General features: G+C 40.3%; 1 protein-coding gene across 2 annotated transcripts in view; it reads right to left on the bottom strand.

The window, feature by feature from the left end:
* The window catches only part of NUP205 (nucleoporin 205), a gene marked incomplete at its 5' end in the record, with an annotated part of 80,453 nt that extends 63,018 nt beyond the window's left edge, over positions 1–17,435 (bottom strand). Inside the window, 7 exons of one of the 2 annotated variants that reach the window (XM_082846801.1) lie at positions 4,437–4,601; positions 5,829–6,057; positions 6,848–7,007; positions 7,395–7,539; positions 9,248–9,419; positions 10,649–10,791; positions 17,408–17,435. In XM_082846801.1, the coding sequence (XP_082702927.1) occupies positions 4,437–4,601; positions 5,829–6,057; positions 6,848–7,007; positions 7,395–7,539; positions 9,248–9,419; positions 10,649–10,791; positions 17,408–17,435 (1,042 nt within the window). Of the gene's footprint in view, positions 1–4,436; positions 4,602–5,828; positions 6,058–6,847; positions 7,008–7,394; positions 7,540–9,247; positions 9,420–10,648; positions 10,792–17,407 lie in introns of those variants that run through there. The other variant, XM_082846800.1, reaches the window with a different exon arrangement.
* Positions 17,436–23,759: the final 6,324 nt, after the last annotated feature.

Genomic DNA, 23,759 nt, shown 5'->3' with positions numbered 1-23,759 from the left:
ATTTAGAAAAACAGCACATGGAGGAAAAATTACTAAACTAGATTACAATATCTCAAAATATTCCGCTGATAGTTCAAAATTCAGATCTCTTCTCAACCTTCTAATATGTTCTGTACACAAAATAAGACAGTGTGTAACTGTAACTGACTCACAAACCCCAAAGAATTACAGAAAAAGTACACTAGAAAATCATCTACTCTTCGCAATAACATCGAGAGCGATAAAAAAATTACTTAAGGGATTTTCCTGGTGGCGCAGTGGTTAAGAATCCGCCTGCCAATTCAGGGGACACAGGTTTGAGCCCTGGATGGGGAAGATCCCACATGCCACGGAGGGACTAAGCCCGTGCACCACAAATGCTGAGCCTGTGCTCTAGAGCCCGCAAGCCACAACTACTGAGCCCGCGTGCCACAGCTACTGAAGCCTGCGCGCCTAGAGCCCATGCTCCACAACAAGAGAAGCCACCACAATGAGAAGCCCCTGCACCACAATGAAGACTAGCCCCCGCTCGCCGCAATTAGAGAAAGCCTGCGCACAGCAACGAAGGCCCAACGCAGCCAAAAATGAATAAATAAATATATTTTTTAAAAAAATTACTAGGTAATTTTGTGATAATCTGTCTTTGAAAAAGAAATGTTAAATAGCTTATTCTGCTTCACTGTCATAGAGACCAAATACATTCTGTTACTTAAAGTACACTTTCAATGCCTTGAAAAGGGTCAGGAATAGATATAAACCAGGATAGTCTCAACCAGAGGAAAAGAGATTGGTTGGTTTTTCCCTTTTTTTATTATGTGTTGTATTTTTAAAATAAAGCCTGCATATCTACCCATATCATACAAACTCCTTGAGAACAAAATAGTTTCTTAATTCTTTATTACTACTAACAGTAATGATTACTAAAATTATTAATTATTAATATTAATATTAATTAAATATTAATAACTAGTTCCAAGCCTTCACTTGAATTCAGAAATACTGAAATTAAGAACTATTGCTTGAAGACTACTTACTTAGGTAATAAAGCACACTAATATCTTAATGTAAATTGAGTTTTATCGTCTCAAAACAGTATATAAAAATTTTAATCAGTTTAGTAAAATTCAAAACACACTTTTTATAAAATAATGTAATAAACGTATTTTATAAAATGTCCAGAAGTCTACAAAAAGAGTAGGAACTAATTTTTCAAAATTCACATCTTTGTTAAAACTCGTCTGGATTATTTCAAGAAATGACCATTTCTGCAACATAAGCTATTCATCTTTTCTAGTAATTTTTAAAATATAAATTAACAGATAAAAACGTATACTTTAAAATGTTCATTATAGCGAATTCTCTGGTGGTTCAGTAGTTAGGACTCCACGCTTTCACTGCTGAGGGCCTGGGTTCAATCCCTGGTCAGGGAACTAAGATACCGTGAGCCATGCAACACAGCCAAAAAAAAAGGAAAACATTCATTATAATACCCCTAATTTTAAAGATTATAAAAGGGTATGAGCATGTAAAACTAAAGAGATTAAGTAGCCAAAGATCTAGGACTTGAAACTAGGTCTGGATTCCTATTCTTATCTAGTGAAGTATATAGTATTTTCTACTGTGCCTCTCAAGATTAGGCCAATGGTAATTTACAGTATATGAATTTGATTAACTATCACATAGCTACTTAAAAGTATACAGCAATTTTATGCCAGAAAAGTACTGAAATAAGACTTGTAAATGAATAAGAGGTATGGCTGAGAAACAGAATTTGTACATGATTGTAAATGTCTAATTCTCCATCTACCAGCTTTAATATAAAAAATACTTGGCCAGGGACTTCCCTGGTGGCTCAGTGGTTAAGAATCCACCTGCCAATGCAGGGGACACGGGTTCGAGCCCTGGTCCAGGAAGATCCCACATGCCATGGAGCAACTAAGCCTGTGCACCACAGCTACTGAGCCCACATGCCACAATTACTGAAGCGCATGCGCCTAGAGCCCATGCTCCACAAGAGAAGCCACTGCAATGAGAAGCCTGTGCACCACAGCAAAGAGTAGCCCCCACTCCCCAAAACTAGAGAAAGCCCATGTGCAGCAACGAAAACCCAATGCAGCCAAAAATAAATAAAGAAATAAATTTATTTATTAAAAATTTTAAAATACATAGCCAAAGAAAAACTTGTAACACAAAAAAAACTTTCCACAGCAGTCTTGAGGGAAAAAAAAGGAGCTGGAGGAATCAGACTCCCTGACTTCAGACTATACTACAAAGCTACAGTAGTCAAGACAATATGGTACTGGCACAAAAACAGAAATATAGATCAATGGAACAGGAGAGAAAGCCCAGAGAGAAACCCATGCACCTATGATCAACTAATCTATGACAAAGGAGGCAAAGATATACAATGGAGAAAAGACAGTCTCTTCAATAAGTGGTGCTGGGAAAACTGGACAGCTACATGTAAAAGAAGGAAATTAGAACACTCCCTAATACCATACACAAAAATAAACTCAAAATGGATTAGAGACCTAAATGTAAGACCAGACACTATAAAACTCTTAGAGGAAAACACAGGCAGAACACTCTATGACATAAATCACAGCAAGATCCTTTTTGACCCACCTCCTAGAGTAATGGAAATAAAAACAAAAATAAATAAATGGGACCTAATGAAACTCAAAAGCTTTTGCAAAGCGAAGGAGGCTACAAACAAGACGAAAAGACAACCCTCAGCATGGGAGAAAATATTTGCAAATGAATCAATGGACAAAGGATTAATCTCCAAAATATATAAACAGCTTAAGCAGCTCAATATTAAAAAAACAAACAACCCAATCCAAAAATGGGCAGAAGACCTAAATAGACATTTCTCCAAAGAAGACATACAGATGGCCAAGAAGCACATGAAAAGCTGCTCAACATCACTAATTATTAGAGAAATGCAAATCAAAACTACAATGAGGTACCACCTCACACCATTTAGAATGGGCTTATCAGAAAATCTACAAACAACAAATGCTGGAGAAGGTGTGGAGAAAAGGGAACCCTCTTGCACTGTTGGTGGGAATGTAAATTGATACAGCCACTCTGGAGAACAGTATGGAGGTTCCTTAAAAAACTAAGAATAGAATTACCATATGACCCAGCAATCCCACTACTGGGCATATACCCAGAGAAAACCCTAATTCAAAAAGACACATGCACCCCAATGTTCATTGCAGCACTATTTAAAATAGCCAGGTCATGGGAACAACCTAAATGCCCATCGACAAACGAATGGATAAAGAAGATGTGGTACATATATACAATGGAGTATTACTCAGCCATAAAAAGGAACAAATGGGGTCATTTGCAGAGATGTGGATGGATCTAGAGACTGTCATACAAGGGAAGTAAGACAGAAAGAGAAAGACAAATATTGTATATTAACGCACATACGTGGAACCTAGAAAAATGGTACAGATGAACCGGTTTGCAGGGCAGAAATAGAGACAGATGTAGAGAACAAACGTATGGACACCAAAGGGGGAAACTGGCTGGGGGGTGGTGGTGGTGGGATGAATTGGGAGATATGGATTGACATATATACACTAATACGCATAAAACAGGTAACTAATAAGAACCTGCTGTAGAAAAAATAAATAAAATAAATTTCAAAAATTTAAAAAAAAAATCTTTCCACAGCCCACTTGGGAACAGCATGAGACTAGAGAACAAAATGTTCTGGAATCATACAATTGATAAGATACTGGAATCTGCTGACACTCTAAGACTAGGAAACATTGACATGGACTGTAAACTTTAATAAAACCTTTCCAGATTTACAGTAAAAACCTACAGAAATGACAATTTTCGGGCCTTCAAATTACAACAAAAGCATAGCTCTCATCCTGTTAGAGTAAACCACTATTAGTATGATAATTACATGCACGTAAACAGCAGAAGAGGATATGCTATAGTGGGTAACAGATTGTTAGACGTCAGATTCCACATCCATTATTGATTGAACCAAATATCACCTAATATACTGTAATTTAAAATAACAGTAGTTTTTAATCTGATACAATGTAAGAAAAATTAGTCTGTGAACAAAACCAAAAAGAAAAATGTAAAAATATTGTTATACTGTCATTTCAAATTTAAAACTCTTAAGGAAAAAAAGAAGCTAAAAGAGAATTGTCACTGGCTGCAAGAAAGGGAAAAAATTTTTCAAATAATTTCTTTTGGGAGACAAGAAAAAAGGAAAAGGTCCGTACTTCTCAATACAAAATTTCAATTACCACAACTCTAGGTATCTTCCTAGGCTCATGCTTATACATGTCAAAGATAACACCTTTTCCTTACACGGCACAGCCAAAAAAAAAAAAAAAAGAAAAAGATAACACCTTTTCTGAAATGCCATTAAACGCTGATATGTCATTTCCTCATAACAAAATGACCTACAATCAGTTTACCTGTCACATCAGGGAGCTGAGATATCCCCCTCAAAGCCAGTGCCCAGGCAAGTCTCACAGTGGCTTGCAGCCCCGGCAGTTTCCAAGGCTGTGAGTCTTGAAGACGAGAGTGAATTGTTGCAATGTATTGTCTCTCTGTCAACAGTGGAAGTTGATGAATCATATCTGAAAACAAAAATAGACGACTATACCAAAGTAGAGAAATTTTCACTTTTGATATACAGGAATAATGTCTAAGAATCAGAAAGTCAGAGTATTCCCATCAAAAAATTATGACTAATTATAATTAATGTTTGAAATAATAAGTATACTCTCATAAAAACAGACTACATCTACTTAATTCTGTGATTCATTTCATTCAATACAGGAAATCTGACCAATGCATTAACTGGCAGCATTCCTATATGAGAAGCACAGGTACTGCTTGTCATGTGACACGCAATGTACTATGTGACAATTCGATTGGAGGTAAGGGGTAGTTTTATTTTAAATAAGCCTTTTGTAATGGCTAAGGATGATCACCAAAGAGGAGTGGGAAGTGTCTGGTCTCCTCACATCCCTAACGAAAGGAGACGGGGATGATACAATCAAAAGCGGACAGCGGACAACTGTTGGAATAATTATAAATATTTATGACATTAAATGGCAATAAGCTTCCTTTGTGGGAATCATTTTTGAGATCCTCGGTTCTAAGCAGTAACTGTTTACAAGGTTACCAAGAGAAATTTTATCTACTTCACAGAAAAAAAAAAGTTAAAGATAATATATTACTAAAAATTATAGTTATCCTCCCTTAGAATGAAAGGTTTAAAATGTGAATAGTAAAGAAACAAGCAAGTAGGGGGACTTCCCTGGTTGCACAGTGGTTAAGACTCTGCGCTCCCAATGCGGGGGGCCCAGGTTCGATCCTTGGCCAGGGAACTAGATCCCACATGCATGCCGCAACTAAGAGTTTGCATGCCGCAACTAAGGAACGGGCGAGCCACAACTAAGCAGTCCACCTGCCACAACTAAGGAGTCCATGTGCCGCAGATAAGGAGCCCACCTGCCGCAACTAAGACCTGGCACAACCAAATAAATAAATTAATTTAAAAAAAAGAAAAAACAAGCAAGTAAATTAGGCATGCCTAATTCAACAAACATATATTGCAAATCCTTTAGCACGTTCCCATTCCAAAACCTCAAAAGATAACAGAAATAGCTAACGGGGCTGCAATTACTTTAAAAATGTGATCTTATATCTAAATATTCAAATATGGATGAATTACACACAAAGGAATAAAATATACTATTTTTATCTTAGTTGTTAAAAAATCACCCTTCTTAAATGTTATCTCCACAATTAAATCTGATTTTTGAAATAAATGTATTAATAGGTACAAAATCCAATACCATCACGTTCCTCTGTGCTTTGTTCTATAAAACTGATATCAAAGCAGTACAGAAGTGCCATAAGAAGAGCCAGATTCACTGCATCCAACGAGCCATTAGCCTCAACAGTCACTCTTTCCAAATGTCCAATAAGGAGCAGAGTGTCATCTTTGCCTAAAGGTGATTGGCAAGCCCAGGCAAAAAGGCTTTCTGCCAGAGACTGCCTGCACTCCTTGATGAGATCAGAAACCTAGAAATAAAGATGAATGATTATCGATATAAATAAATTACACTGAAGCCTGATCTTATTCCAAAATGTAAACTATGTATCATAAAGGCAAACTATATAAATATATCTGAATCCATAAGCAACCCTAAAATCTCACCTCTGCAATTCTGAACAAACCCTACTATTAATTCCTCAATCTTAAGTCCCAACCTCCTCTATAGGACAATTTCTTAAAGGCCTCGGGGCTTCCCTGGTGGTGCAGTGGTTAAGAATCAGCCTGCCAATGCAGGGGACACGGGTTCAAGCCCTGGTCTGGGAAGATCCCACATGCCGTGGCACAACTAAGCCCATGCATCACAACTATTGAGCCTGTGCTCTAGAGCCCACAAGCCATAACTACTGAGCCCGCATGCCGCAACTACTGAAGCCCACGAACCTAGAACCCATGCTCTGCAACAAGAGAAGCCACCACAATGAGAAGCCCGCACACTCTAACAAAGAGTAGCCCCTGCTCACCGCAACTAGAGGAAGCCTGCGCACAGCAATAAAGACCCAACACAGCCAAAAATAAATTAAAAAAAAAAATTTCTTAAAGGGCTCATTCCAGAAAAAGTGCTAGCATGGCACATAGTGCCTAGAAAGAGGCTGAAACAAGTGCAAGTCAATTTCATGGACACAACCGCCTATACACTTTCCGAGGCATTGTTAATTTTCCTATGCCTGTATTAGAAGAATGTTCTAAGTGACATGACTTTTCTGCCTCCAAGATGTGACACAGACAACCCGTGAATTGATGTCATTGAACCCTTGCCTCTTTTCGATGTTTTTCACTGCCTAAACCTCTCTCACGCTGTAGTTTCTCAAACTCGTTGTTAACATCAATCTGTGACACAAGAGTAAGAACTTTGTAAGTCAATCCTTGCTCCATCAGCTCATCAGTAAACCGTGTTGTCATGGAAACCAGCTCTGGACTGTAATGAAAATAATCAATAAAGTTATAATGAACAGTAATGTTTATACTTTCTCATCACATGGATATAGCAAACACTCTTTTGATGATAATGTTAGGTTACTGGAAACAACCAGGATGAGTTATAACATAGCTCTTGCCATTCTTTTTAGATCTTTGTGTTTCAATAAACTTCTAACCATAAATAACTGAATTACCTTTCATTTGTAAACAAAATAAAGCAGGTTTAAACTGTTGTGTCATTCTTGGCAGAATAAGGGAGTGATTTATTACTCAACTTAGGTTATACACTTAAATTATACATACTAAAGTGAATTTTTGTTTCTAAAATTATAATTCTTCAAGCAATTTCTAATTAACCCCTTGAAATCCTAGCATGCAAACAGACCTGAGTTCGAGGGTCCATGTCTTTCCTCGTCGAGACTGTATCAAGGCTTTCAGGGAATTTGCAATGCACCGCTTTCCATCCCAGTATAAAAGAACAGCTACTAAGCCTCTGGTGAGGCCAGGAAAATGTGGTTGCTGGTGCTCTCCTAGGAAAGGGAGTTGAGAAATAATTTAGTAAATAAACACATATGTGTCTAGGCTGAGACAAAAATCACTATACCAATGTTCAGTTCAAAGAAATCACAGAACCTTAGGGTTTAAAGGGTCTTAAGAGTCCTCTACTTGGGCTTCCCTGGTGGCGCAGTGGTTGAGAATCCTACTGCCAATGCAGGGGACACGGGTTTATAGTTTGTTTCATTTCCTATGGTATTTTTCGACCCTTGGCCCAATCGCTCTTACACTCTACTCCCTTCTGTTCCCCAAATTCATCTCACTGCCTCACACCTCTTACAGGCGATTTCTTCTGTCTAGATGCCCTCTGTCTTCCTGAGTGCACACCTACTCCACCTGACATATGCCTACTCATTTTTCAACAACTACCGTAAGCCTCGTTATCTTTGTGGACTTCCCTGTATAACTTGAGGTCAATTTAAATGCCTCCCCTCTGGATCATCCCTAAACCATGCATTAATCTACTTAATGGTGGCATAGTTATTGGTTTCCATGTCTTTCTCAATTACTAGACCAAGAGCTCCTTTACACTACTTGAAGTTTTATTCATCTTTATATCCCTGGAGTCTTAACACAGTGCCTGGCCCATAATATGCACAGAAAAAATAACTGTTAAATGAAGTTTTGAGTTAAACTCAAAATTCAAGCATGTCCAGTTAACATCTGCATCACAGAACGGGAAAACGACCTTAGTCATTCTCAATATCATATTTCTTTTAATGCAGCCTTAGGTCAAAAAGGATTCTGGCAGCCACATGCTATCTTCAGACATATTAGACTTTCTTTCAATTAAAATGCCCACCTGGCTTCTTCACATGGTTCCCTTGCTATAATTAAAATGAACTGCTTATTTTATGGAAATTTCAATCTTTTCTCTCTACAGCAGCCAGAGAAATAATTTCAGTTATTCTGGATTCTGTAACTCCTGCTTAAAGCCCCTGCCAACAACCTCCCACTGTAAATAGAATAAAATCCAAATAATCTTCATGGGCTGCAAGACTATGATCCGACTCCTGCTCTGTCCTCGTCTTCCTTCATTCTCCCTAGTTCCTGATGTTCCAGCCACAGTGGTCTTTGTATCCTTCAGCAGGCCTTCATTCGCACCTTGAGCTGTCTACTCTCCCTGGAACACCCTTCCCCAACAACTCTGGTATCTTGACATCATGCAGGTTGCAGATCAAATGTCCCAATCTCAGAGAGGCCTCCCCTAAGTAGCCTACTTACAGGTGCCCCCTATCATCCCCCATGTCTCTATATCCCACTGCCTTGTTTTATTTTCTTCCTAGAACTCAGTATTATTGAAATTATCTTATTCTTTACTCATTATCTGAATCACCCCCTCAAAAAGAAACTCCAAAAAAGCAGTGACCTTACCTTCTTACTCATTATATGACAATAAATGCTCTCTGCTACAAAACTTCTGAGATGCAGTCATTCTTTGCTAGTCAATTACCATGAAAAAGTCTATCTTAAAACAGTTACATTTCCTTTAACAACTCTAATCACTAAACTAAAGCCTTCCCATTAGTCAAAGATAAACAAAAGGAAACACTGTGAATATCAAATAAACTACATCTTTAGAAACTATTTTGGAATCTAAATGATATAATATTTTAAATTACAAGTGAATAATTTTACATTTATGTACTACCTTACCATAGGTTCAGTTAAATGTCAACCTACCAGCAAGGAGAAGCTCAACAGCTGCCAATTCTCCAATATCAAAAAGGTCACTGAGGATAAAGGCTTCTTTAATAAGCTGTTCAGGAAGAAGTCGGGTTCCCTGTTGACCCTGGATAGCAACTCCCTCTGTACTGGCTTTCTGAACCTTCTCATGTTGTTGAACATTTTTGGGCTACAACAATAAAAATAAATAAATAGGATCATGTAATGACAATAGCACATGGAGACAAGGTAAATTGTTACCTAGAGAAGTTTATTCACAAGGCAGTCTGGTAAAGTGACAAACAGGAGCATTGCTTATCAGATAAAGGTCTAACTATCAGATATAGTTAGACCTTTATGAGGTAACATTTTACATCACTTTCAACTTTTTATACTGTTATTACCTTCTCAATAACTGCTTCTGCTAAACTCTGAACTAAAAAATGTTGAGAAATCACACAAAATAGCATACTATTTTTCAAATGTCTAAGAAACTTTCCAATATATCTTTAATAAATATAAAAACAATAAATCTTCAAGTGGGAAATAGCAAATCGAAAAAAATTATAGAATTAATTAGTAGGGCTAATGATAGCTTATTAGTATGTTATTTTAAAATGTAGTCTTATTTGCAAAAAGGCTTACTTGGCAAATATTTAACAAATAACATATAGTATAGAATTACTTGATAGATCATAAAATCTTAGGTATTTACACCTTGAAAAATGCCATACAGTCATTTAATTCAACTGCTCTATTAACAGAATGGAAAAACTGATGCCCAGATAAGTCAGGTGACTTGCCTGTGGTCATACAACTCTTTAGTGGTAGAGCCAAGACTGGAACTCAGCTCAACTGGCTCCCAGGCTAGGGCTCTTAAATAGTTCTTAGATGGTCTTGCTGGTCTATAAAAAAAAATTGTCAAGCAGCAGGGAAAGGAGCTTCCAAATATGAATCCCTGCCACTGAAGTACTCTACCCCTGGTTGAAAAGTACGTCAAGATGCAGTGATTAACAATATGTAAGAATTAACTGCTAACACAACTTACATAGCATTATGAAGAGTTAAAATGTTGAAGTGTACCTGGGAATAAATAAAATAATCAATCTTACTAAGCTTAGACAGATTATAAGTCAGAAATTCCAAGGAGGCTCATATTTCTGAAATATACGGAACTTTCTAAATTGTATTCAAATACTATTAAGATATCTCCTAGCTAGAGATAAATACAATATTAATGTCTACGGAGAAGAGAAAAAAGATAATAATTGCTCCCAGGAAACTTCCATTTTTAGAAAAAACTTGAATCAATGGACTAGAACAAGTAACATTTCATTTACATGCATTAAGAATTTACTTGCTCCTTCAATCTTTAAAGGAAAAAGCAAATCCAAGAAGCAAAAAAAGAAAATTTCCTACTGGGTTTCTGAACAATGAGATGAAGTCAGGTTTGTGTTTCTTCAAAATCATGTCAAGAAGGTGAACAGCTTCAGGTTGTCTTCTCCAAAGAGCATTTCCCACAGTCTGCCAAATGTCTTTGTAAGGACCCCACAGACTAGCAGCTTAAAGAAAAAAAATAAAAATCAGCATCAAATAAAACATATATTTGGAAAATAAGGTAAGGTTATCGTCTATACATTTTAGTCATGCTCACAGCTCCTTTTTTTTTTTTTTGCTCACAGCTACTTTTAAATATAAGGAGTTATATATACAAACCAAAGATTAATATAAAAGAATATTAGAATTCAAAAGCAATAATATAAACGTCATTTTACCTAACTTAATATAAAGTAAATCCTGACTTTAAATTGGAATATCAGTTGAACCTGGTTTTGTCACTTAATATTAGTTACGTGACATGGAGTGAGAAAATAACCTCTTTGAAGTTCAGTTTCCTTTTATATAAAATGGGGAGATCACCTGCTTCATAGGGTTGAATGAATTAAATGAGATAAACTAGGTAAAATATACAATATAGTGTCTGGCATATCATAGTCACTCAATAAATGTAACTGCCTTTCCTTCCCTCCCTATCATCTAGAGGAAAAGCAAGAATACGGGGGAAAAAAATCAGATTCTATAAAACTTGGAAGCTGAAAGAATAAGTTTTTGTTTTGGCTGGGACACTAGCTATTAAAAAACAACATAGAAATATGGAATTCTTTTGTAAACTCATATAAAAAGGATCACATTTTGCTTTGTAAAGGTAATAACAATAATAAGTAATACTTAGAGAGCTTTCACTACTAAGCATGGTTAGAAAAACACGACCTGGAAGCCCAAAGTTTCTGTTTGCAAACAATCAGATATGGCACCCCTGTGTTTATAAAGACTCTGAAACAGAAACTAATCAAAACCACTCACTCACTCAACAGATGAACTAACTATAGCTTAAACCGTAAAGGGTGGTCTGCAAACATGTTTAACTGCCATCTGAGAAAACACAAATCCCACTAAAGTCACCAGAACAGTCAGAATGACATGCAAGATAACCTAACTAAATGCATTACAATCTTATGAACAATGTTGTCAGAAGAAGGCAATTTACTGGGCACATTTTTTTTTTTTAAAAAAGGATGTGCAAGTTGGGCTTCCCTGGTGGCGCAGTGGTTGAGAGTCCGCCGCCGCCTGCAGGGGACACGGGTTCGTGCCCCGGTCCGGGAAGACCCCACATGCCGCGGAGCGCCTGGGCCCGTGAGCCATGGCCGCTGAGCCTGCGCGTCCGGAGCCTGTGCTCTGCAACAGGAGAGGCCACAACAGTGAGAGGCCCACGTACCGCAAAAAAAAAAAAGGATGTACAGGGAGAGGACAGACTAAACCAGTCAAGCTGGATCAGCCATTCACTCAACAAACATTTACTGAGGGTCATGCATGTGCCAGGGACTACAGAGCAAGCAAGACAGGATCCCAGGCCTCAGAGAACTTATAGATTGACAAGAAAGACAGGCATTAAATGCAGGATTCAAAACACAACTAACTACCAGGGCTTCCCTAGTGGCACAGTGGTTAAGAATCCGCCTGCCAATGCAGGGGACAAGGGTTCGAGCCCTTGTCCAGGAAGATCCCACGTGCCACAGAGCAACTAAGCCCGTGGGCCACAACTGCTGAACCTGCGCTCTAGAGCCTGCGAGCCACAACTACTGAAGCCCGTGCACCTAGAGCCCGTGCTCTGCAGCAAGAGAAGCCACCGCAATGAGAAGCCCACGCACTGCAACGAAGAGTAGCCCCTACTCGCCGCAACCAGAGAAAGCCCACGCACAGCAACGAAGACCCAACACAGACAAAAATAAAAATTAAAAAAAAAAAACAAAAAAACAGAACTACCAGTCTAAGGGAGAGGTACAGAGTGCTATGTGAACATATAAAAGGAAGACTCTAACCTAATCTGAAGGGCAGAGCAGGAAGTTTTGCATCAGGTCTTTGGTGTGGGGATGTGGAGGAATGGGAATCACCATGTCTAGACCTTACATAGAGACAACCATCCAACTCCTTGCTTTGCTTCTCCTGTTTTGATCCTAAACTTGACAATCTTCTAATGAAAAATATAGCTTGTCATATAAATTTCTAGAATTAAAAATGTGCTGATGAAATGAGTATCCATGCAGATGTACTTCCCACTAAAGATCAATTAATTGACATACTGGTTTATATATCTGTCTTTTCCCAATGTGATCAGAGAACATCAATTACTGGAATCTACTCAACTGTGGATACACTAACAAACATCACAGTTCCAGGCCTGCCAAAATGAGGACCTGACCCTGGATCCTGGTGACTGCCTGTGAGGTGCTAGTTGGATGGTGACTAACTGACTTCCCTAGAGATCATCTTCTTGGCTCTTTGCAGCTGCAAAGGACAGAGTAGGTTTGAGCCTTGTATTCCTGGCCAAGATGGAAATTTTCCTGTTAGTAAATGGGAATGTTTCAAGTAGTAGATGACAAAATGAAATTGGACAATGGTGTGACCAATGGACTAACTAGAATATGAAGTGTCAGGACCCAAGGATGTTGCGTAGGTAAGCTACTCACGAGGTGATGGAACCTTAACCAGGATGAGGGCAGTAAAGTAGAAAGGCAAGGTCTGTTGGTAGAGTCAGAACTGGTAACTGATTGGCACAGGGGATGAAGGAAAGTTATCAAAAATGACTTGTAGGCAAATGTGAAACTTGCCTTACCACAGGTATTTTTAAAACCTGACAAAAAGCGAACAAAAGTAAACTGTCTATAAAAGTAATACTCAATAGAACCCCTGAAGAATAACTTTCTTTGCACTATACATAGTTTGAATAAGCTCAGTGAATTCTAGAGAGAATTCCACTTCCCCCCATTTGTGGGGAGGCATCCAATAACAGATCAAAAATCTACACTAAAAAACCCCACAGATACCAGCCTCCTGAGTCCATCATTAACATCAACACATCACAGAAGGTAGTTGCAACAAAGATTTATATTCATTTTGTCTTTGGTTTGACTAATTTTGGTAAATATCTCCCTGTTATTGATTATAGATGAAAGGAGGCTATAATTTTTCCAAATTACTAAATATGTATTTTTAACATTAAGTCATTTGCTTGTTTGAGGAAAACATTTACTTTCCTAAATTTTAGGAATACCTCCAGCAAGTCAAATTTATTCACTCATTCATCATGTACTAGGTATGGGTAAGCTCACAGTGTAGTGAGGAAGCACATTTACCATATAGTCATACATAAGGGCAATACCCATTATGGTATGTGCTATGAAGGTGAAGTACCCAGGGCAATGATCACATAATAGGGGAACGTGACCTAGCCAGGGAGATCAGGGAAGGGAAGGATTCACTGAACAAGTGATAATTGGGCTGAAATGTGAAGGATAAAAGTAGGAGTGGGAGGGGCTTCCCTGGTGGCGCAGTGGTTGGGAGTGTGCCTGCTGATGCAGGGGACACGGGTTCGTGCCCCCGTCTGGAGCCTGTGCTCCGCAACGGGAGAGGCCACAACAGTGAGAAGCCCGCGTACCGCAAAAAAAAAGAAAAAAAAAAAAAAGTAGGAGTGGGAGGTGGTGGATGTACACTCCAGGAAGACAGCATGTGGGTTCCCGAGGCAAGAGGAAATGCTGCACTCTCAAACCCCTGAAAATGCCAAGAGAGCAAGAGTACCAAGAAGGGATCAGCAAAGGAGGCAACTGCCATACCATGCAGGGCTTACCTGCCCATGTTAAGGATTTGGGTCTTTACCCTAAAAGATCAAGTGAGATAGATTTCAAGTGTCTGGTGGACTTAGTGAAACAGAAAAGCATGTAAATGTTGAGAGCTGTTCAGGAGGATGGGAACAGACCAGAGTGGGTAGAGGAGGAGAAGGTATGGCAACAGAGTCTGAACACTAATGAATCTTTGAAAGGTTTGACTGTGAAGAGGAGCAAGAGGACAGTAACTGGAATAAGGCATGAGATCAAGATAAAGATTTGGGCAATTAGTGGAAAGAAAAGGAACAAAAGAGAGAGGAGGGGATAATGGGGAGAAGAGTGTAAAGGGCAGGATTTACCTTAGACAGGAAGACACAGGGAAACTGACTCGAAAGAGTGCAGATATATCTAGGTTTGTAGGTTCAAGCGTGAAAAAAAGAGTTCATGCCTGTTGGCTTTTATTTTCTCTGTGACTAGAAGACTAGATTTGAGGAGTGTGGAAAAGGTCTGAAATAGACAATGCTATGAACAGGACAGGGGTGACCAGACAGCCATCCAAGGATTGTCAGTGTCAATGGTTGCTTACTCACAAGCCTGTAGGTCTACTCAGCCGGGCTGATACAGGTCACAATACTAGTAAATCATGCCGCTGAAACTCAGGCATAGGCCTTCAAACTCTACCTCTACTTTTTCCCCCTTCTACAACTCTGAGATGTTTAATTTTTTTTTATTATGGTAAAAAAGCACATAATATAGAATTTGCCATCTTAAAAACATTTTGAAGTGTGCAGTTCAGTAGCATTAAGGGCTTTCACACTGTTGTACAACAGATCTCCAGAACTCTTTCATCTTGCAAAACTGAAATTTTGTACCCGTTAAACAACTCCCCATTTCCCCCTCCCACCAACCTCTGGCAACCAACATTCTTTGTTTCTATTACTTTCAATCCCTCATACAAGTAGGATCATACAGTATTCGTCTTTTTGTTACTAGCTTACTTCACTTAGCAGAATGTCTTCAAGGTTGATTCATGCTGAGCATAAGACAGGATTTCCTTCTTAACGCTAAATAACATTCCATTATATATCTATAGACCACATTGTTTACCCATTCATTCGTCAATGGGCATTTGGGTTGCTTCGCTGCACATTTACTTTTTTAAAAAATATATTCTCCTGACTGGGCTTTTAAAAATGTTTCCTTTCAGGCTTCCCTGGTGGCGCAGTGGTGGAGAGTCCGCCTGCCGATGCAGGGGACACGGGTTCGTGCCCCGGTCCGGGAGGGTACCGCATGCCGCGGAGTGGCTAGGCCCGTGAGCCATGGCCGCTGAGCCTGCGCGTCCGGAGCCTGTGCTCCGCAGCGGGAGAAGCCACAACAGTGAAAGGCCCGCGTACCGCAAAAAAAAAAAAAAAAAAAGTTTCCTTTCTACGTTGCCAATTAAACACTCCTGCCACAAGGCCTTGTCATACAATGTATACTCTTTGCAACTGTTGGCAACTCCTTTTCCTTCAATGATTTATGTTTAATGATAGTAACTTAAAACAAGTACATACTAAAGAAAAGTATATAACCACACATACAACACACAAGCCTTGTTTTAAGTTTACATCTGTGTGGGACGGCAGGACAGCAGTACTAAGGAAGTAATTTCACTACTAACATTCAGATATATGGAAATATTATGTAGTGAAATGAATTAGGTTTTACTTAAGTAGGAGCATGTAGACGTTTAAGTATCAAAGACTGGCTTCGAATCATTAGCTGTATAACCTTGGAGAAGTTACTTAACCACTCTAAGACTCTATTTCCAAACCTGTAAAATGGGGTGTTTAATAGCAGCTACCCCAGAGTTGTATAAAGGGGACTAAATAAGATGAAAGTACAACGCTTAGTCCAGTGGCTGCGAAAAAGGAGGTACTTGATAAACATAATCATTCATTATTATAAAACAATTTGTCGTAGTGTTTCCGAAATGGTTTGATTTGCAAAAGTCAGGTTTAGATAAGTTTTCAAGAATATCGGTCGTGTGAAAAGAACAAACCAGCAACAAAAAGACTGTATAAGGACGGAAAGAGAAGGCGCCCAGAAAAGACTCCTCTTGAGTGAGATCCTCTACAAGCATTTACCACACAGACGTGCTCTTAACCGCCCATTAAGTTTAGTACGGCTCAATCAAGGCATTCTGAGCAGGAAATTCTTCATTTTCAGGCCCGCTCCGGCCGCTGCAGCACTTTTGGCATCCTTGGCCCGCCCACTAGGAGCCAGCGGTGCATCCCAGGAATTTTGACAGTCAAAATGCACTCACTCTTTCAAACGCCCCGATGGAGACGGGGGGGGGGGTTCCGCCCCTGATTGAGAATTGCCCAGAGGACCCAATCCAAATCTTTCAGAGTTTCTTTACTCCCTTCTAGATTCTGCCCCTCCCCGAAGATCTACTGCTCCAAAGGTACAAGGGCATCCAGGGGCGGGCCACACACGCAGAGCTGGGAGTCACAGCACTCCTGGGCCACCTTCCGGATTGCAGGCTTCATAATTCAGGGGCCTCTCTTCCTGTAGGACCCCACCCACCCACCCAACCTCCAAGAAGGGCCCCAGTGTCCATTTTGAGGTGCGAGTTTTCAGCCTGCGCTCGTGGATGAAAAATATCTCAGGTCTCCCGGCCTCATTGCCGGAGAACTGCAAATCCTGCAGGAATTCGGACCGCAGACACATAATGGGGTGGGGAATGGAAGGCACCAGACTCGGCCCTGGGCTGCGAGAACTGCACGCCCGGTTCCAGGGGACCAAGCCTCCGTGCCTCGATCCTTAAGCCCCAACGCTAGGGCTAGAGCCGCAGCGCCGACGCGCGCCATTCAAACTGGGGAGGGGCGGGACTCTAGGCCCAAAGCTAGGGAGAAGCGGGAACTATGCACAAGTGCGGACCTGGACTCCGAGGAACCTCACTGCCCACGTCTCTGCCTGAAGAACGGACCAGCACCCTGCCCCACAGCTTGCCTTCTGGCCCGGCCGTACCTACCCGAATTTACCGCCAACAGCGTCGCCATCTTGGAGGCGAACTAACGGAGCCCTCCCGCCGCACGGAAGCCCCAGAAGAGGGTGAGGCTGCCCGGGGCCACGCCTAATCAGAAAGATACCACGCTGTCCCTTCCGAAATGCACGCTCGACCGACACAGGAGTACAAATACTCCAAAATCTGTTCTAAGTCACAGACGTCAATTTTCGCCGGGATTGACGAAAATTCCCATTTAAGTCAGGCGAGGGTAAGACCCGAGGTCCTCGAGTTGACGTTAATCGTGCAGTGCATCCTGGGACTTGTAGTTTATTTCTAGTGATTAAAGTTGGTTAGCTGGAACAGAAAAAGACTGTTTATTGAAATGACGCCCACTTATGATATTATGAAAGGCGTAAATCCAAATAATTATCTCCACAAATTAAATGTTCCTTGCGTTACTCCCTTACTTTGGGGAGTGGAGTGGGGTGTAAGGTGTCTAAACCTCAAAACTCCACTTGATGGGTTGCCAACTAAGTTCATTACATTTCATCTACTGTATATACCAGTGTATTGCGTCAATATAGTTGCATGCAGTTAAACAATCATAACTTTTTATTATGAAAATTTCAGATGTATACAAAATTAGAATAATGAATGACCAGCTTCAATAGCTGGTCAGTTCCTGTTCCTCACCCCCAACACAGGAGATTATTTTGAAGCAATTTGCAGACATATCATTTCATAAACACCAAATATTTTTCTACCTAAGCACCCCAAATAACTGGACCTTCTTTTTTCACTTGCTAAATTTTAGTTTGCTAATTTTCAAACTAAAATACAGTCATTACCATTTGCTATCATATGCCAGATAATTATTAAGAATTTATTAAGAATTTGCTTTCAAACAACAAGGTCCTACAGTATAGCACAAGGAACTATATTCAATATCCTGTGATAACCATAATGGAAAAATATAGGAAAAAGAATGTATATATATGTGTATAACTGAGCCACTTTGTTGTATAGCAGTAATTAACACAACATTGTAACTCAACTATACTTCAATAAAAAATAAATTAAAAATGAATTTGCTATCATATACCAGATATTTATTAAGAATACTTATTAAGACTGTTGTTGCTGTTACATTATCTCATTTAATCCCTGAAACAATCCTACTAGGGAAATATAATTATAGCTGCTTACTTCATAGATGTTCCATGTACCTCACAACCTCACTTTATCAACTCCTCCAACATTCCACTGAGATTGGGAGAAAATAGAGTTTATAGTCTCATTTCACTACTGGAAATCAGAATTAAATAATTTAAACAAAATCACAGAGTACATTGTTAAGAATAGCAAGCATATTCATTCTTCTGAACAAATAATATTGAATGACACAATGTACATTAGGTGGAACACAAAAGTCACGGGTAATTTTTTTGAAAGTCATTGTTATATAGAGACAAATGCCAGATTACAGTGAAAGTGGTCTTAAGGAGTGAAGGGGAAGAGAGAATGAAAAGGTAAAGGGATTTTTTCCGAAGTTTAGCATGAAAGTGAGAAAAATATTGAGCAGAAACTTGGCAGGAAGTGGCATTCAAAGAAGATTTTCTTTCTCAGCACAACTATTATGAGCCTTCCCCTCACACACTCTTTAAGCCCACACATTTCCCTCTTGGTAGATCACTTTCGATGAAGGAAATCTAACTTCCTGCAACTCCCCCTCAACCATCATCTCACATAACAGGCATGCTCTCGCTTGATTGAGGTTTACTCAATCCATAGCAATTGGGTTATTTAGCTCCTCTAAAACTGCTCTCAGCATGGTCACCAGTGATCGATTGTCAAATCCCACAAGCACTTTTCCGAATACCTTAGAAATTCTTTTCTCCCTTGACTTATGGGGCACCACCCCTCCTAGTTTTCCTCCTGTCTTTATAGTTCTCCTTTTTAAGTTTCCTATATGGCCTTCTCTTTCTCTCTCTTTTTTTTTAATAAATTTATTTATTTTATCTATTTATTTTTGGCTGTGTTGGGTCTTCGTTGCTGCTTGTGGGCTTTCTCTAGTGGGGCTACTCTTCATTGCAGTGCGCGGGCTTCTCATTGCAGTGGCTTCTCTTGTTGTGGAGCACCAGCTCTAGGCGCGTGGGCTTCAGTACTTGCGGTATGCAGGCTCATGTAGTTGTGGCTCACGGGCTCTAGAGCACAGGCTCACTAGTTGTGGTGCACAGGCTGTTGCTCTGCAGCATGTGGGATCTTCCCAGACCAGGGATTGAACCCGTGTCCCCTGCATTGGCAAGCGGATTCTTAACCACTGCGCCACCAGGGAAGCACCTTCTCTTTCTCTTCTTATCATTAAATGTTGTTCTTCCCTTTTGGTCATTCCCAGCCTCTATTCTACCATTCTACATGCTTCTGGGATCTATGGCTTCTTACCACCACCTGTTTGTTAATGAATTTTGTAGTTGTATCTTTAATCCAGTCCTCTCTCCTAGGATTCAGATTTGTATATCCAACTTGTCTACCCACACTTCTATTGACTGTCATAAGGCATCTCAAAATCAATTGATCCAAAGCTTAAATGAGCACTTTTCTCACAAAACTCAGTCCCCTGTATCTACTCAGTAGCCAAAGTTGGAAACTTGGGATTCACTCCATATTCTTCCTTCAATTGCCATATCCTATTCACCTTGCCTCATAAATATTTCTGGAATCCTTTTTCTTTTCTCTGCTCCCTATGCCACTGTTCCATTGAGGTCTCATCTTCTTATACCTGGTATTTTGCAATAGCTTTCTCAAGGGTCTTCCTGATTTCCATCTCACCCCTTCTCATGGTCTCCCAAAGTGATATTCAAATACACAAATCATATCATGTACATGCCCTAATCAAAATTTCTCAGTGACCTAGTTCCTATGGGTAACATTTGAAACTTCTTAGGAAGGCACTCATGCCACTTCCTGATCTGGTTCCGCCTCCTTCTTCAACCTCCTCACGCTTATTCTCCCTCAAGTGCCCTTTACTCTAATCACTCTGAACTATTTGTTATTCCCCAGGTACAACATGCTTTCTGGTACGTACTTGTACATCTGCTTTCCTATCCGCCTGGAATACCTATCTTTCTTTCTATGTCCCTCTGTCAACCACCCACCAATTTACTACCACCCACGTCCCTGAATTCAAGCCATTATGTAATCATCTGCCACACTGAATCTGGGTGGGCCTTCTGACTTGCTTGGACCAAAACAGTACAGTGGAAGTGACGTTGGGTGAGTTCCAAGCCTGGCATTTGAGAGGCCTTTCTGCTTCCACTTTTGCTTTTTACTGCCCTGAGATATCATGAAAGGAAACCCCAGCCAGCCTCCTTGAGAATAAAAGACCAGGAGGAGAGAAGCCTAGCCAGCCTCCAGCCGTTCCAGCTAAACCAGCTGAGATGCTAGACATGAGTAAGGCCATCTCGGATGCTCTAGTCCTAGTTGAGTCATCACTTGACTGCAATGGGTAAGTGAGTCCAGCCCAGAGTTCTGAATTGTGAACAAGTAAAAGGCTGCTGGTTTAGACCACAGTTTTGTGGTTGGTTATGTTCAATAAACAATTGATTTACTCCCAGAGAGCAACAGCTATGTCTTTTTACATTTGTATTCCCTGCTGCTGCCACATCCCTGGCTTACAGTCACAATTCAGGAAAAAACAAGTTGCAGACCTTGGTGCTTGCAAGATCTACGGGCGGAGAGAGAGGCCACTTGTATGCAATTGTGGCTAAGGGCACAGACCCTAAAGCTAGGCTTCCTGTAGTCAAATTCTGTGTCCCTTACTTATTAGCTGTGAAACCCTCCTTAGTGGCTCAGTTTTCTCATCTCGAAATGCGGTGATAATATTAGTATCTACACTGTAGAGTCGTTAAGAGGCTTATTCATAAAGTGCTTAGACTGTGCCTGACATTTAGTGCTCTGTGAGTGCTGTTTAAACAAAAATAAACTTTTTCTAAGGCAAAATAAGTGCTAAGTGGAGGTATACTCAATTAATTAGGAGGAGTTTAACCAAGTTGTAAGAGTGCACTGCAAACATGGAAGTAATAGCAATTAACCAATTTGTGATTTATCTGGGGTGAGTGGTAGAACTGTGCCCTAGTCTAATTGATCCATTGTTTGTAACTTCCCTCATTGCTCCAATTAATTGTTTTAACTGTATACACAAAATTCTTTGAAATCTTAAAATAAGAACAGTTAATTCTTTTTTCTTTTTTGAAAAAAATGAAGTATAATTACATACATTACATTAGTTTCAGGTGTACAACATAATGGCTCAACACTTGTATGTACTGCAAAATGATCACCGTATAAGTCTAGTTAACATGGTCACCAGACACAGTTACAGAATCCTTTTTCTTGTGATGAGAGCTTTTAAGATTTACTGTCTTAACTTTCAAATGTGCAATACAGTATTATTAACTATAGTCACCATGCTGTAATTCCATCCCAGTGGCTTATTGATTTTATAACCGGGAAGCTTGTATATTTTGACTCCCTTCACCCATTTCACTTATCCCCCAGCTTCTGCCTCTGGTAACCACCAATCTGTTCTTTGTATCTATAACGTTTGGTTGTTTTTTGTTTTTTTTTTTGGCTGCACCACGTGGCTTGCGGGATCTTAGTTCCTGGACTGGGGATTGAACCCCAGGCTCCCAGCAATGAAAGAGCTGAGTCTTAACCACTGGACCGCTAGGGAATTAATTCCCTGTTTGCTGGGTTTTTTTAAGACTCCACATATAAGTGAGATCATATAGTACTTATCTTTGTCTGTCTGACTTATTTCACTTAGCATAATGCCCTCAAGGTCCATCCATGTTGTTGCAAATTACAAGATTTCATTCTTTTTTTTTTTTTGGCCTCCGTTGTTTCCGTATCTTGGCTGTTGTAAATAAGATTGCAATGAACATGGGGATGTAGATATCTTTCCAGGACAGTTAACTCTTATTTGGAGTCCAGGAAATAAAAACTGGAAAATTACATGAAGGAAGTGGCACATGAATGGACAGATGCTAGAATTTTACATGGTCACGAGAGCGTATGGGGGCTGGGAGTGGGGGAACAGATCAGTGAAAAAGTGACAAAGTCCAAGGTTTCATATTTACAGAGCTGCCAGAATTCCTCTGGACAAGGCTTAGAAATTTAGATGAGTTTCAAGTTCTGTGATTTTCCATATCCTGCCAGGGGAGGACTCCAGGCATGACAGATTCACCGTCATGTTTGCCCCCAGTCAGTGGCCAGCTGTGGGTTTGCAGTGGCAGAGCTACTGGCCTTGGAACACTGGCAGTCTCTGGTGGAGTAGGAAACAAATTTTCCCCAGATTTTCCCTGAGAGAGTCGCAACCACAATGCAGCAAATGACTCTGTGTAAAAGCCTCCCTTCGAAGGCAGGATTATTCCAACAGCCCCCTAACTGGTCTTCCTGCCTCCAGTCCCACTCATTTCCAGTTTACCTTCCACAGTGTGACCAGAGGTCCACTTCATCCTCCCCCTAAAACTGTTCAAGTTCTTGTCACTATCCTGAGGACAAGTCCACACTTCTTACAATGGAATACAAGGCAGTTCTCGACCTGGTCCCTTCAGGCCTCTTCAATTATACTCACACCTACTCCCCTTAGGCGCTTTAGTGATTACTGGGTTACTTAGATACACATTCTGAGCCTCTTCAGCTCCTGGAGCCCTTTACCAGGGCAGCTCCCTTCTTCATGGGGTATTCCAACTAGCTGCTGGAGTCACTCCTTCTTCCCTCCAAATCTTTGTTGGCACTATCTTCTCGTTCAGGAATAACTTTAGCCCCTTCATCTGGTTACTCTTCTCAGGCATCACTTCCGCCCTGCCCCTCCTACCTCAGCCTGGACTACACACCATCCTGTGCTCTCCAATAATGTACTATAATTTCCCAAAAGTTTGTCTGTCCTCCCGGACTGAAAGCTGCACGCAGAAGAGTAGAAGCAGCTAGTAGCCAACAAACGTTTGTTGAATGAATAAAGGTAAGGAAAGGTCAAGCTGCTGCTGTCTTCTACCCATTGCCAGACTATACCGTGGGCTCCTTGAAAATGGCTTCGTATACCACCATCTCTCTTGCAAGTGCCTGAAAACTCTTGGAAAAGAAGGCTGGTCCCTCTTTTCCTCATGCATGGATTGCCAATACGGACCTGAAGGGGATAGGGTATTCCATACTTCATTATATGAAAAACACCAGGGCTCCAGCTAAGGAATTAGCTGGTTGAAACCTCTTGAGAGGTTTTCCTATACATACATGTGAGAACTTGTGTCCTGACAGGAGGCATGTGCCACAGAGGTGTGTGACATAGAACAGGAAAACGAGCAGGAGCAAAGGAGTG

The sequence above is a fragment of the Leucopleurus acutus genome (genome assembly GCF_964270905.1).
Source record: "Leucopleurus acutus genome assembly, chromosome: 9".
NCBI classification, from domain to species: Eukaryota; Metazoa; Chordata; class Mammalia; order Artiodactyla; family Delphinidae; genus Leucopleurus; species Leucopleurus acutus.
This window is presented reverse-complemented; position numbering and strand designations above follow the sequence as displayed.